At 42.8% G+C, this 15,124-nt stretch overlaps 1 protein-coding gene across 1 annotated transcript in view; it reads left to right on the forward strand.

Moving 5' to 3' along the window:
• LOC146613702 (polyamine-transporting ATPase 13A3-like) overlaps window positions 1-14,884 on the forward strand; it is a 30,819-nt gene extending 15,935 nt beyond the window's left edge. Inside the window, exons 11-33 of the mRNA XM_085377108.1 lie at window positions 85-252; window positions 368-525; window positions 599-787; window positions 2,584-2,645; window positions 4,005-4,155; window positions 4,307-4,429; window positions 4,514-4,531; window positions 4,770-4,920; window positions 5,081-5,201; window positions 5,844-5,968; window positions 6,063-6,226; window positions 9,432-9,560; window positions 9,656-9,735; window positions 9,812-9,854; window positions 10,307-10,416; window positions 10,520-10,616; window positions 10,951-11,023; window positions 11,128-11,305; window positions 11,632-11,813; window positions 11,984-12,072; window positions 12,239-12,319; window positions 12,577-12,672; window positions 13,288-14,884. Of these exons, the coding sequence (XP_085233234.1) occupies window positions 85-252; window positions 368-525; window positions 599-787; window positions 2,584-2,645; window positions 4,005-4,155; window positions 4,307-4,429; window positions 4,514-4,531; window positions 4,770-4,920; window positions 5,081-5,201; window positions 5,844-5,968; window positions 6,063-6,226; window positions 9,432-9,560; window positions 9,656-9,735; window positions 9,812-9,854; window positions 10,307-10,416; window positions 10,520-10,616; window positions 10,951-11,023; window positions 11,128-11,305; window positions 11,632-11,813; window positions 11,984-12,072; window positions 12,239-12,319; window positions 12,577-12,672; window positions 13,288-13,527 (2,828 nt within the window). The 3' untranslated portion in view covers window positions 13,528-14,884. The remainder of the gene's footprint in view (window positions 1-84; window positions 253-367; window positions 526-598; window positions 788-2,583; window positions 2,646-4,004; window positions 4,156-4,306; window positions 4,430-4,513; window positions 4,532-4,769; window positions 4,921-5,080; window positions 5,202-5,843; window positions 5,969-6,062; window positions 6,227-9,431; window positions 9,561-9,655; window positions 9,736-9,811; window positions 9,855-10,306; window positions 10,417-10,519; window positions 10,617-10,950; window positions 11,024-11,127; window positions 11,306-11,631; window positions 11,814-11,983; window positions 12,073-12,238; window positions 12,320-12,576; window positions 12,673-13,287) is intronic.
• Window positions 14,885-15,124: the final 240 nt, after the last annotated feature.

A 15,124-nucleotide genomic window follows, 5' to 3' on the forward strand; every position in this document is an offset into this window, starting at 1 on the left:
AAAGCCATTCTGGTGTTCTGGTCTTCATTTCTGCATCTGTTCTTTTTGATATTTTCTTTTGATTATAAAAAAAATCTCTTTTAGGAGAGAGTGTGCCAGTCACCAAGACCAGTCTGCCCAGTGCTGGCGAGGAAGGAGCCAGGAGCTACAATATAGATGAGCATAAAAAACACACCCTCTACTGTGGTACCCACGTCATCCAGACCCGCTTCTACACCGGAGAACTGGTGAAAGCTGTTGTGGTGAGAACAGGTAAACTGGAGAGAGACGGACTGGGACCCACTGTGGTGGTTTAGCTTCTGCTTTAGACTGAGCACCCTCAAAAGGAAGAAAATAATCAGAGAGTATTACTTGTGTGTCTCCACAGGCTTTAGCACAGAGAAAGGCCAACTTGTGCGTTCTATTCTTTACCCTAAACCCACTGACTTCAAGCTGTACCACGACGCATACCTGTTCCTGTTGTGTCTTGTTGGGGTGGCAGGCATCGGCTTCATCTATACCATCGTCCTGAGCATCATGAACAAGGTATTACTGCTCTTTAAGAGGCTTATGAAGGTCTTCAGTGAGCTGAATCACAGTTGCTGTCTGTTCTCTCCAGGTCCCAGCTAAAACCATCATTATTGAATCTCTGGACATCGTGACCATTACTGTGCCCCCGGCCTTACCGGCCGCCATGACGGCCGGCATCGTTTACGCACAGCGGCGTCTGAAGCGCATCGGCATCTTCTGCATCAGTCCACAGAGGATCAACATGTGCGGTCAGCTTAACGTGGTTTGCTTTGACAAGGTGAGTTAGAAAATGTAGAAGCTGAGGATCTGAAGTAGCTCAGAAATCAGTCCTCAGACAAAATGCATGGAAATTGGTTTTCAACACATTCAAACCCACTTCCAGTTCAAGCACAAGTTCTTTTTTTGAGAGTGAGTGCATGATTTAATGACCGTAAATGTCTCGAGGCAGAGCTGTGGTCGTGCAAATATGCTGTTTGTTCATAGCACCGAGCTTTATGCACTCAAAAGAGTGATGCTGTACAAGTTTATAAGGACTTAGACGTATCTAAGCAGGCTGTGCTTGACATGTAATTTTCCTTTTGTTATCACGAGCACCCAGTGAGCACAATGAGAAACGGGTTGTAATGTTGTTAGTTTGAGAAAAGCATTCAAAGTTGATAAATTTGATTCATTATTCAGTAAAGTCTGTTTTTCCAGGTGTAGCACTTACGTGGAGTTACATAAAGTACCGATGGATAATTACCAAAGTAATAAGCAATTTGGGCTAGTGTCAGAAGACTGAGAACGACTCTTAGAGCTCTGGTACACGAATGGCAGAGAAACCAGACAAACACAGTTATGTGGCTTTAAAAGTACTTTAGTGATGTTAAGCCTTGTAAAAGAAATTTGTAAACAATACAGTATTACAACAGGTTTTAACAGAATGTCAAGTATAAAAATTTCCCCCAAAGTAGCAAAAAAAAAATAGAATTAAATAAAATTGTGCACAAGTAAAAGAATTAGTCTTTTTTAAGTCCAAATGGTACCGGTGGGGCCCATAGAATTCGTCTGACAAGGAGTGTGTGTGTGATTGTCTGTCCTACCGTACTACTTGTACAGTAGAGGATTGTAGTCCATCAATGTGCAAATGAGTGTGCGTGTACATGTATATCGTCTCCTAGGATCTTGGGTTGGCTCGCCATCCAGTGAACACTGGAACACTCTGGGTTCTGGAATCGCTGACCTGGTCTTTGGATTCGTCCCATATAAAAACCTGACCGCCGTCGAGTGGATGCTCAGCATTTACATGGAGCCACAGCTCAGTAAACCCTCCGGTTTCGCTCTGCCCGATAACAAAAGTTTTAGTCCGTCTGCTCTGTTCGGCTGTAGAAGCAAGAGACTGAAAACTTGGGAGCTGGTACTAAGGAGGGACAAGAGCTGCCTAGAGCTTCACCAATTGGCTGACATGTGAGGAGTGGAGTAAAACAATAGGCTCTCATCAGAGCTCATCAACCCTCTGAGAAACTTAACCCTTGTTTGACCAGAGCATATCATATATAATCTGCATCCCTTCTATGTTTAAATAATTATTTTGATCTCATTTCACTTTCATTAACCGGGACAGTAAGAACAGAACAATGAACATTAAATGTTTTAATTTTTCTTCTCTTTCTGTTTGAGATGATTTTAGGAACTGGGTTACACAGGCATTTTCCAACATTTTCTAGATTGTATAATTCATTAAGAGAAGGAACAAATTCATCAGTTCTGAAAATAAAAAGACACAGACTTTATTCATAGTTTGTTTGGTTGTAAAGGAGCTAAAGGTTGTTGTTGTTGGTTTTATTTATTTATTTTTAACACTGACCTCAGTTGGTAGAAAGATTATGTACTAAACAGCTAAATGCTTCCACACAGACATGCTGGGTCACATCTTTGTCCTTGTTTTGTCCTTTGAGGAAGCTGCTTAGTCTTGTTCCGTTCCACTGTCTAGAATTATGGGCTGTTCAGATTGATTTCCTGCTCTTGCTGATGAGATGTACGAGGCCTGAGTTGGTAGCTTCGTAATAATGTGCAGTTTTTGTTTTCCCTCAGACTGGTACTCTGACCGAGGACGGTTTGGACCTGTGGGCCATTCACAGGGCTGAGGATGGCAGGTAGGAAGTGGCAACTTTGGGTTTATTGCCATTCGTGTGCATATTAAGATCAGATCTCCGAGTATAACCAGAAACAAATAGGAACTGCTATAGCTCACCTCTTTGTGCAAGTAGCAAATATGCCAAAGGCAACTGCAGGTGCCTTAGTTCAACTTGCCCCTCAGTCATTTCCTGCATATTGCTCCCCCCCACTCCATCCATGCTTTACTGTCTAGTCTCTGTAAAGTTCTCTCAAAATAAAGACGGCACATACAAAACGGTATTGCATCACTGCATCATAGCTTTAAAATGCTTCATTTAGCGGCTTGTTGATTTATTGAATAACAAAGAATGCATCTGTATTTTACTGCTGTCCGCTAACAGTTTCTCTAATAATTTTGTCCTGACACATCTGAAGGAAAAGTAATTGTGTCTTCTTTGGTCATAGACTGTAAAATGGTAAATGGCCTGTATTTATATAGCGCTTTACTAGTCCCTAAGGACCCCAAAGTGCTTTACACATCCAGTCATCCACCCATTCACACACTGGTGATGGCAAGCTACATTGTAGCCACAGCTGCCCTGGGGCGCACTGACAGAGGCGAGGCTGCCGGACACTGGCGCCACCGGGCCCTCTGACCACCACCAGTAGGCAACGGGTGAAGTGTCTTGCCCAAGGACACAACGACCGAGACTGTCCAAGCCGGGGCTCAAACCGGCAACCTTTCAATTACAAGGCGAACGCCCAACTCTTGAGCCACGATCACCCCAAACTGTACATAGTAGATGGCAAGCAGAGGGCGTATCTGATCGTGAAAGTCTGAGGCTTTCGTACTCACAGTCGTGACAGTCGTACTCACTTTTGATTTTGACCTTGCTAAATCTTTTGTTGATGAGTTTATGGGCAAAGTCAATTATTTTAAATCTTGTTAAATATATAAAAAGTCTGGTTTTTTTTTGTTGTTTTTTTGTTTTTGTTTTTTTTTTTTTAGAAAATCTTTCTTTGGAGTAAAGCCGCGTATGCTTTAGGGTGTGGCTAACATGTTGCTACAGTAAACATCCTGAGGACTGTTTCTCGGTTGAATCCACTCGATGCTAATTTCTTCTGATTTCAGAAAACCAACCAAACAACGTCCGCGCTTACATTAGTAGCCTGTGAACCAATAGTTCCATCTTTTATGTACAGTCTTTAACTTTGCCTCTATGAAACACTGGACAGAGAAATTTAGACCTTTACTATCAGGGCTTCTATTAACAGATTTGGAAATGTCACAGAAACTTTGTGTTGTTTTCACACAGAGTTATATAGAGTCACGATTTGCTTCTTTCGCACCTACAAAGAATCGAGTCGTTGAGTCAGACCTTCTCTCTTCACTGCAGCTTTTGTTCACCTGAGTCTGAGGCTGCTAAAGTCAGTCTTGTAAACACTACATTCGTGGCCTGCATGGCAACCTGCCACTCACTGACCAAAATAGAAGGAGAGCTCTCTGGAGACCCTTTGGACCTCAAGATGTTCAGCGCTACAGGCTGGGTAAGCAGAGATTTTGAGTGTTTAGCGTGGTTAGTTACTGATAGCCTGTAAGTGAAATCTCCAGCTCCAAGCTCCAGGAAAAAAAAATACCTTTATTTACAGCAGCCTTGACTCAGTGATTCAAGGCAGAAAGGTGATGTTTTTGTTTTAGATCCTAGAAGAACCCACAGAGGAAGAAACCGCGCTCCACAATCCCATAATGCCCACAGTTGTACGCCCTCCAAAGCACATCGCCCCTGAAGCCCATCAGAGCAATCCACTACCTCAGAGCATGGTACCGTGACCTCCGTATGTTCATTGATGACTATAAATCAATGCCGGATTTTCCTAATATGACACGTTTTTTTTTCTTTTTCAGGAGCTTTCTGAATTATCTGTAAGTTGCCACTTCATGAAAACATCAATGTTTTTGTATTCACTTTGTTACTCAGTGTTAAATCTTGTAAATCTGACGTAGCTAACTGAAAATTATAGCCTAGCATGAAGCCTGGAAGCAGCTGTCAAACTGTCTTTGAATCACTTGTTATGAAGAGAATAAATCAACACATTTTTAGAATCGGAGCAATTTTTTTTTTTTCCCCTCCCAGTTCAAACATGTGACTTTTGCTCCTCAGGCCTGTGAGATGGGCATTGTGCGTCAGTTCCCCTTCTCCTCGGCGCTGCAGAGGATGAGCGTGGTGGTCAGGAGGCTTGGGGCAAAACACATGGACGCCTTCTTAAAAGGGGCACCGGAGGTGGTGGCCAGCCTCTGCAGACAGCACACAAGTCAGACATGGGATGGTTATTTCCTCCCTTTTAATTTGACTTTGCTGTAAAGAAATACAAATGAATAAAATATGTCCTCCCTGTCCCACAAAATCATTTCTTATCTTGTCTCATGTTATATAATAAGGTCACACCAACATAGCTCTGACCTTCTGTTTAGTCCCACAGACGTTCACAGAGACTCTGGAGGCCTACACCAGGCAGGGCTTCAGGGTTATTGCCCTGGCACATCGTCAGCTAGAGTCCAAACTCTCCTGGCACAAAGTCCAGAGCCTCAGCAGGTACTGTACGCCTGTATCCTCAGATAATACTGCCCACAGTGCATGTGGATACTCCCACCCTGAAGAAAATGCTTGTAATGTGGTTTCTCATCTTGCTGATGACGCTTTTAGAAGCTCGAAGCTGCTCTTAGAGTAACTTAGCTCAAAGTCCTTCTATTGCAGGGCAGAAAATGTCCTTGCTAAGTGAAACATGAGGAGGAAGGCTTGTTTGAGAGCTTTTATATTGGAAGTATTTGAAATGACTAGCAGTTTTGTCATCTGCCACAATGTCGTGCTGCCAAAAGGCACAAAACTGTTTGAGGCGACTGCAATATGAATGATTTATTAAGTGACTCTATGCTCAAAGACGTGCTCGCTGTACAGCAGCATATTAGTGTTTGTTTCCGGGTGTTTGGGGTCAGTGTGATAAAAGTAGGAAATCATTAACTAAACTTAAAAACAGGAAGAATGTTATGTAAGTGAGCTGAGCTCTTAAACTGCTTTGATGCAGCAATAACCTCAGATTTATGATGTCTAAAAGTCAGAAGTCACCGTGTGTCCCAGATTCATCCTGATATCTGTTTTTCTCTAAATGTGACTTTTTGTGGATTCCTTAAAAAATGGCAGCACAATTTATAGAAGTCTATGATTTTTCTCTCATAGGGACGTAATAGAGACCAACATGGAGTTCCTCGGTCTGATCATTATGCAGAACAAAATTAAACCAGAGACTGCTGGTGTTTTATGTGAATTACAGCGAGCCAACATACGCACATTGATGGTCACGGGTAATGCAGCTCAGTCAATTTGTCTTTTATTTGCGACGCAAATTCAAATGTTTGTGCCTCTCATTTCCCTCCTCTCCTCTGTATCTTCTGATAGGCGACAATATGTTGACGGCCATATCGGTGGCTCGAGACTGTGGAATGGTCCGTCCATGCGAGAAGGTCATAATAGCAGATGCTGGGCCTCCCAAAGATTTCCAGCCTGCGAGTATCACGTGGCATTACACTGAAAACCAAGCTCAGGCTGTTAAGGACAACGAGGTAAGAACCACCGAGTAATCCCCGGTTAGTGGACGGTACTGGGAAGAAGGTTCGATCGTGGCTCAAGAGTTGGGAGTTCGCCTTGTAATCGGAAGGTTGCCGGTTCAAGCCCCGGCTTGGACAGTATCGGTTGTTGTGTCCTTGGGCAAGACACTTGACCCGTTTCCTACGGGTCAGAGGGCCCGGTGGCACCAGTGTTCGGCAGCCTCGCCTCTGTCAGTGCGCCCCAGGGTGGCTGTGGCTACAATGTAGCTTGCCATCACCAGTGTGTGTGAATGGGTGGATGACTGGATGTGTAAAGCGCCTTAGGGACTAGTAAAGCGCTATACAAATACAGGCCATTTACCATAAATAGGTATAGAATAATTAAATAAAACCATGCTTTCTTAAATTCCGAATCTTAAACAAGGTATATAATTATCCTTCATCTTCAAACCCCTAAAGGAAAACAAAGGAAGAAGGTTTGAGCCAGCCCTTGTAGTTCTCCAGACTTCTTGAAGGATGTTCCAGAGCTCTTCGTTGGATGTTGACTGCCTTTTGTTCCTTTCTCTGCTTCATTAAAGTTTGAATGATCTCTCCATCAGATATGTTGACACTGATTTTCAGTCCAGTTCTTGTGTAATTTTCATACCTCAGCCTTTTCTCTTTGTTTCCCTTAAGAATGGCTTCTTGACAGTCACCCTTCCACTGAGACCATTTCTGATGAGGCTTCAGTGAACAGTGGATGGATCAACTGAAGGCCCATATTTATCTCTCAGATTCTGTGTCAGCTCTGTGCTGTTGTTTCTCAGACATGACTTTCAGATACTGTTTATTTTTAATGGTCTGCTATTTCTTCTTCTCTTTCCTCAAATCTTAAGGCAGGAATATCAAACTCATTTACATACAGCCCATCTTATGTGGTCTAGACCAGTAAAACTGCCCTTTCTGTCTGTGTAAAGACAGCTGCTTGCAAAAGTATTCGGCCCCCTTGAACTTTTCCACATTTTGTCACATTACAGCCACAAACATGAATCAGTTTTATTGGAATTCCACGTGAAAGACCAACACAAAGCGGTGTACATGTGAGAAGTGGAGCGAAAATCATACATGATACCAAACATTTTTTACAAATAAATAACTGAAAAGTGGGGTGTGCGTAATTATTCAGCCCCCTGAGTCAATACTTTGTAGAACCACCTTTTGCTGCAATTACAGCTGCCAGTCTTCTTTTAGGGTATGTCTCTACCAGCTTTGCACATCTAGAGACTGAAGTCCTTGCCCATTCTTCAGCGTTTGTGAACAGTAGTTTTCAGATCTTGCCACAGATTCTCAATTGGATTTAGACACCAGACAGGTCAGGGATAAAGTTATTGAGAAATTTAAAGCAGGCTTAGGCTACAAAGAGATTTCCCAAGCCTTGAACATCCCACGGAGCACTGTTCAAGCGATCATTCAGAAATGGAAGGAGTATGGCACAACTGTAAACCTACCAAGACAAGGCCGTCCACCTAAACTCACAGGCTGAACAAGGAGAGCGCTGATCAGAAATGCAGCCAAGAGGCCCATGGTGACTCTGGACGAGCTGCAGAGATCTACAGCTCAGGTGGGGGAATCTGTCCATAGGACAACTATTAGCCGTGCACTGCACAAAGTTGGCCTTTATGGAAGATTGGCAAGAAGAAAGCCATTGTTAACAGAAACCCATAAGAAGTCCTGTTTGCAGTTTGCCACAAGCCATGTGGGGGACACAGCAAACATGTGGAAGAAGGTGCTCTGGTCAGATGAGACCAAAATGGAACTTTTTGGCCAAAATGCAAAATGCTATGTGTGGCGGAAAACTAACACTGCACATCACTCTGAACACACCATCCCCACTGTCAAATATGGTGGTGGCAGCATCATGCTCTGGGGGTGCTTCTCTTCAGCAGGGACAGGGAAGTTGATGGGAAGATGGATGCAGCCAAATACAGGGCAATCTTGGAAGAAAACCTCTTGGAGTCTGCAAAAGACTTGAGACTGGGGTGGAGGTTCACCTTCCAGCAGGACAACGACCCTAAACATAAAGTCAGGGCAACAATGGTTTGTTTTAAAACAAAACATATCCATGTGTTAGAATGGCCGAGTCAAAGCTGGTAGAGACCGACCCTAAAAGACAGGCAGCTGTAATTGCAGCAAAAGGTGGTTCTACAAAGCATTGACTCAGGGGGCTGAATAATTACGCACACCCCACTTTTCAGTTATTTATTTGTAAAAAATGTTTGGTATCATGTATGATTTTGGTTCTACTTCTCACGTGTGCACCACTTTGTGTTGGTCTTTCACGTGGAATTCCAATAAAACTGATTCATGTTTGTGGCTATAATGTGACAAAATGTATGTAATATAATGTATTTTAGATATTTTAATATAAGTTAAGTTTTAAGTTTTTAACACATTTATATAGTAGGAAAGTATCTTTTTATCCTTAACTTAACTACTTTTCCAAAGCCTTCCAGAGGGCCGGCTGAAGGCTTTGCTGGGCTGATTCTGGCCCCCAGGCCTTATGTTGACACCCCTGTTTTAGGGACACACTGCACACCATTCTGAGACATTAAAAGCTTTCAGCTATTAGCTCTTTGGCATTCATTTTTGGTTAGTGCAAAAATACAATTTTACACCTGTCAAACTGTGTTTTCGTTGGCATTTTTCATAGATTGAACACAAGAAATGGGAACAAATGTGTTTTTGTGACAGGCTGTTGGTAACAAAGTGCCTCAAGATACGAATATTACAGGAAGGTCTGGCTCCTTGGAAGCAACCATTAAAAGCATTGACGTGTGTGTCGAGACACTTTCATGGTACTGTAATTCAAGGAAAACAACACATGCCTGGACAGATGATTTACCTTCTCTTGTTAAGGCTGGTTTTTAAATACTGTTCCAAATCCTGTTCAACCACTCTGCTGTTTGCAGTAGGTTTGACACCTACATGTTGAGGCATCTCTTTACTTTTACAGTATTTTTGCCTTTGAGTTCATATAGAATGCAAGAACTGAAGCATTTGTCAGTGCAGAGCTCGTTTTATACATTTATATATTTTTCAGTCGTTCAGTTGCATGAATCACTTTAGGTAAAAAAAAAAAGAAAAAGGGGGGAGTAAAAAGGTTTGTTTGGCTTAAATCTGATATTTTATTCTCCACATAAAATAGTACCATGGTATGACTGGCTCATCTTTACTCCTTCAGATTGTGGAGATCGAGCTGGATGAAGGGACCTGGGATGGGGAGGTTTCTCAGGAGCAAAGTTATCACTTCGCTGTAAGCGGCAAGGCCTTCGCTGTCATTATTGAATACTTTCCCCAGCTGGTCAAGAAGGTACACGTACTCTTTGTCTGTTACTTGGTCCACGTTAGCTTTGAACATGTGTAAAGCTGTGTAATTCTCCTTTTCCCCTCATGGTGGCACTGCAGCTTGTGCTGAGAGCCACCGTGTTTGCTCGCATGGCTCCAGACCAGAAGACTCAGCTGGTGGAAGTCCTGCAGAGCATGGAGTGAGTCGCTCCTCTGTTTTGTGGTTTTGCGTTTAATCCGTTTCATGTGTCTTCACGTGTTTTATTTATCTTCCAGTTACACCGTTGGGATGTGTGGTGATGGTGCTAATGACTGTGGAGTAAGTCTGAGTCAGCTTTATAATAAAAATGATATTTTTCATCGTCTCTTATGCTTTTTTGCAAAAACAAACTGAAACACTGTAGCCTCTTAAAGCTGAACAAGAGGCTACAGGTGGTATAAAGCAACCTGCATATCACATACTTGGACTAAGTGTAAAGTAAACCACATGTATGCATGCTTTAAAAGCATTTATGTAGGTTTACATTTTACTTGCAGTCATGGTTCCTTTTGACTTTGTGGTGTTTTGTTTTGTTTTTTTTTTTCTCTGTTCCCTCGGTGCCCACAGCTGTAGTTTCCTTAAATATTTTATGTACTGACAAACAGTAATTGATCTATTTGATGTATTGATGAATAAGTTACTCTTATCAAACTGAGTGTTTTACCTCTGGTTTTGCAGCGTTACTCAAACCCAAAGTGAGTTATATTAATTTAGTCCTCTCTCCCTCTCAGGCGCTGAAGAGAGCTCACAGCGGGATTTCTCTGTCAGAGCTGGAGGCGTCAGTTGCGTCACCCTTCACCTCCTCTACCTCAAACATCTCCTGCGTCCCCAACCTAATCAGGTAAAGGAGTAAATGTATCTCACAGCTTTATTCACACTCCGAGAGCATCTTCAGCTGAGAACAGCTTTGATTTGAACTCTAAATCCTGTGTTTCCTTCTAAAGGGAGGGACGGGCCGCCCTCATAACATCGTTCTGCGTGTTTAAGTTCATGGCTCTCTACAGCATCATCCAGTTCATCAGTGTCATCCTGCTCTACTCGGTGAATAGATATTTGTCCTTCCAAATTTTTTCTCTTTGTCACCTGCTGGGAAAACATTGTGTCATTTGAGACACCATGAATAAAATGGGGGGAAGGGTCCCAAATAGGAATGTATACCATATCAAACTTTGATACGGTTCCCACAAGTTGCGTCTTTAAAAAGAAGTTTAGGTGAAACAAAGGAACGTGACAGCAAAGTGACGCGCCGCTGCTGGGAAAAGGATGACAATGACACAGTGTGACACAGGAATGTAGGTTAGCTCTAAAGTCAGCGAGTGTCAGCTGAGATTATAGAGCCATTAATTTGTCGCTGTGTGATCTTTTGATATTTTAGGTTCTCAGCAACTTGGGAGACTTCCAGTTTCTCTTCATTGACCTCATCATCATTCTCACCATTGCCTTTACAAGTGAGCAGCGTGGCGACGAGCACCAATTTAAAAAATAAAAATAAAAAATTTCCAGTCGGTGTTTAAAAAAAACAGCTCTCTAATGACTATATCCTCTCTGTCAGTGAGTCTGAACCCAGCCTGGAAGGAGCTGGTGTGGCGTCGCCCGCCGTCCAGTCTGATCTCAGGCCAGCTGCTCTGCTCAGTCCTGACCCAGATCCTCACCTGCCTGGTCTTCCAGGTCCTGGCTTTTCTCCTGGTACGACAGCAGAGCTGGTACGAGACATGGACGCCTGAGTCAGAGTGAGTGATGTAGATTTATTTATTTTTTTAACATATCTGTGGTCTGTTAGGATTATTAATGTGGTGATGGCACGTGCTTAAAAAGAAAAAATCTGCCCAATATTTCTTTCAGACACACTAAACATAAACCGATTTCTCTAACAGTTGTTATGTGAAGCTCTTTATTTACTGCTCAAGTTGGCGGCGTGCTGTTTAATATCAGTAAAAGAACAGAGACGTTTGAAACTTTGCTTTTCACTTGCCTTTATCGTGTTTGATTTTTGCATTCTTTGTTTGTAAAAGGAGACATTTGTCCTCATTTTCTGCATTTTTCTCTTTTCCTGCAGCGCTTGTAATGTTTCCAGGTCCATCTTCTCTCTCAGAGTTAACGTAACTGATCCTCAAAACCATAAAAACATCAGGAACTATGAGAACACGTCCCTCTTCTACATCTCCACCTTCCAGTATTTAGCTGTGGCGATCGTTTTTTCCAAGGGAAAACCCTTCAGACAACCAAGCTACAAGAACTGTAAGGCTAAGACTGTTTTGTCAGCGATGCGTGTTTCAAATTTTAAGGAAACACAAATACACTTTTAAGCTTTAAAAAGACAGAAAAGGAGTGTAAAAACAGTCACAACTTAGGAATTTCCCCGTATCCCACATATAAATTGATAAAGATTGTAACTTTTCTTCCACGAGGGCTGTTCATGCTGACCTGCATCGGTCTGTACACTTTTCTCCTCCTCATCATGCTGCATCCCTTCCCTGCTGTTGACAACTTCCTGCAGGTAAACGTTGTTTCTCTCATTTTCTCCGCGTGTTACTGTCACACCACAGGCTTTAAGTTGCCTCGTGTTGGGACCGAAAAAGAGAAACATCTGCGCAAAAGCGTGAATATCTGAGATGTTGCATTGGCTCAGAGGTGCCGCACTCACCGCTCTCCATCCTCCCCAGATCGTGTGTGTTCCCCATGACTGGCGTGTCACTCTGGTGATCATTATGATCGGGAATGCGGCTGCTTCTTTCTTGTTGGAGGTACGGCTCAGAAACCACCACACCCTGCCTGCTTGCTGTGATTGAGCTCCTTTTAAAATTGCAAACTGTGATTTGCATGCTTTAATTTAGTTTATTTTGCATGTGATTTCTTGCTTTCTTTCTTACCGAGTAAGTGTCGGTGGTGCATCACTGCTAAGTAATGAAATCAGTGAATCATTTTTTTCTCCATTTAAGATGTTTTCGACTTTCTGATTTTCATAATCAGCTGATTCTCAAGTTCCTGAAATCTTCCATAGATTTTGATCCTTGACATCATCTTGTGGAGGCTAGTTTTCAGAGGCAATCACAGGGCAAGTCGCCCCGCAGAGTCCTCCTCTGCTCACACGCCGCAGGTTGGGAAGCTTTTCACTACACTTTCTGTTCTTTCACTGTGTAGACAGTAGCATGTTATCCTTAACCTCGATTCTCCTGCTTTTTTTCTTCTCATTTTACAACAATAACACGGATTACATAGCCAAAAAAAAGTTAACATTTACACCATTGAGCAGGTCATGAATGACCAAGTCTAGCTCATTCTATGAACCCATCAGCTTCAAGCTCTTTTTTTCAGTCACCAATGGTTATAATGTCTTATTGGGGCCATTGTAGGCTTAGATACATAAATATGGGGCTGGGAGTGTTGGTAATATTCAAACAGCCAAAAACAACAATTTTAATCCATGATTAAATCCATAAATTCACAAAAAAGTGACGGAAAATGACGCATTGGAGATGGTGGTGGTCAGAGGGCCCGGTGGCGCCAGTGTCCGGCAGCCTCGCCTCTGTCAGTGTGCCCCAGGGCAGCTGTGGCTACAATGTAGCTTGCCATCACCAGTGTGTGAATGTGTGTGTGAATGGGTGAATGACTGAATGTAGTGTAAAGCGCTTTGGGGTCCTATGGACTAGAAAAGCGCTATACAAATGCAGGCCATTTACCATTTACCATATTTTCCACCTTACATGTTCAGGTGGCCAATGACCGCTGGGCTTCGTCCGTCCTCTCCTGGTTGTTCTGTCGGAGACACAAGGCACCAAGGGCGCTGTATATGCAGCTGGCTCTGGAGCTGCAGGAAGGCAGTGAGTGGCCCCCCCAACCCTCCGCTGTCACCTATGCCAGTGACCTAAAATCCAGCATCTCTGACCTCAATGTGACTGCCAACCAAAACTCAACACAGGCTAAACCTGAAGCTTCCCTAAAGCTTGTATGATGGTTTAATTCACCTCCTCAAAATGGGCAAACACCCTGTACTTCTATCGTAGCCGTACTGTCGTATCTCGCTACTGAAACTTGAGCCAGAGGATTATTAAAGGAAAAGCTTGGCATTATTTGTTTTCTCGGTCAATGTTCAATGTCTCATTAAATTTAGCCTAGCACCAAGCCTGGAAACTGGGGGGAATAGCTACCTTAGCAAACATGCTACCTTGGGCCCCATGAGGGGTTACTGTGGGCAGTCACATGGGCCACAGTGTCTGAGAACCAGTATGAAATGTAGGACGCATCGGGGCCCCGAACTGTAGAGCAGAGTGTGGGCTTACTCACTGCAGGCCTGTAATGGGCCACACAGTTGGTTCCTCTCTGCACATAGTACTGGCTGCCCCACTGGGGCCTAACTGTACCTGACAGTGCAGGTTTAAGCCATGCATTTCGTGTGAGTCCCAAGGTAGGCTGCAAAACTGGGCCCCTATGTGCTCTATCAGATACTGAGATATGATATAATTATAGCTCATTGAGTACATATTTTCCACCTCACATGCATCAAACTGGAGTGAAGAGTGGACCAGAATGTCACTCAAACAAAAAACAACAAACTACTTAGGGGGTCACCACAACAGGCAGCTGCTCATATTTAATTTGGCAGATTTTTACACGACTTTCCTGAAGTCCATTCCATATCAACAACATCCAGCCATTGCAATTTTGCCTTTGAACTACCAGAGTTTTATATGGGCTATGTGTTACCAGAGAAGACCCTTATGGAGACCCAAAAGGGAAAACTGCTATGGGCTGCACTTAGGCTTTCTTTAAGGAAGCTCAAAACATGCATGTGTGGTTTTTCCTGCCCACACAGCACAGTTCACTCAAATCTGCCCACTATGGACTCACATGGTGGCATTTTTTTGTTGGGCATCCTGTCTCTGTGCAAAGCTAGGCTCTAATAGGCATTCCCTCTTGTTGCTACACTTGGTGTTAAGCTAATATTAATTGCTGGTTGCTGTGCAGGCATGGTACTGGTATTGTCTTGTAGTGCCAACCGTTAGTAGCTTAAAAGAAAATCAAGTACTGCTCTGGACACTAGACACTGGGAATGGTCAGATTAATCTTTCCATTGTTTTGAGTTTTTTCATTATGCCCCACTCTTTGAAATATCTGAAAGTCTGACACTGAACAAAAGATCAGCTCTATCACATGGATACACTGCCCTCCTGCTGTTTTTACCATTCAGTTACATTGCTGCTGGTAGAACTTCAAAGCTGTACAAATTCAAAGAAACTTTCAAAGAAACGTGAGAGATTTAACGCCTGTTCATGGGCGTAAATGGTACTTTCCGATTTCTGAGGCAGAAAACATTCCACTGTTGGATTCTTAGTCTTTTTTTTTTTTTTTTTTTTTTTTTTTTTTTTTTTTTTAGTTGCTTTGCCTGAATTTCTTCCTGTGGAAGTGAAAAGCAGAAAAATATCAGTTGAAATTCTTTTTATTGCGCATTTCACCATTTAACATCACAAAGGTACTGAAGAGTAATAATGTTTTGATTAATTAATCAAACCCAATCATTAAAACACTTGCTGCTATAAAATGTTTTAACA

Source organism: Diplotaxodon limnothrissa, linkage group LG18, assembly GCF_057381915.1.
Source record: "Diplotaxodon limnothrissa isolate DT_005_m linkage group LG18, D_limnothrissa_male_GT1.1, whole genome shotgun sequence".
In the NCBI taxonomy this organism is placed as follows: Eukaryota; Metazoa; Chordata; class Actinopteri; order Cichliformes; family Cichlidae; genus Diplotaxodon; species Diplotaxodon limnothrissa.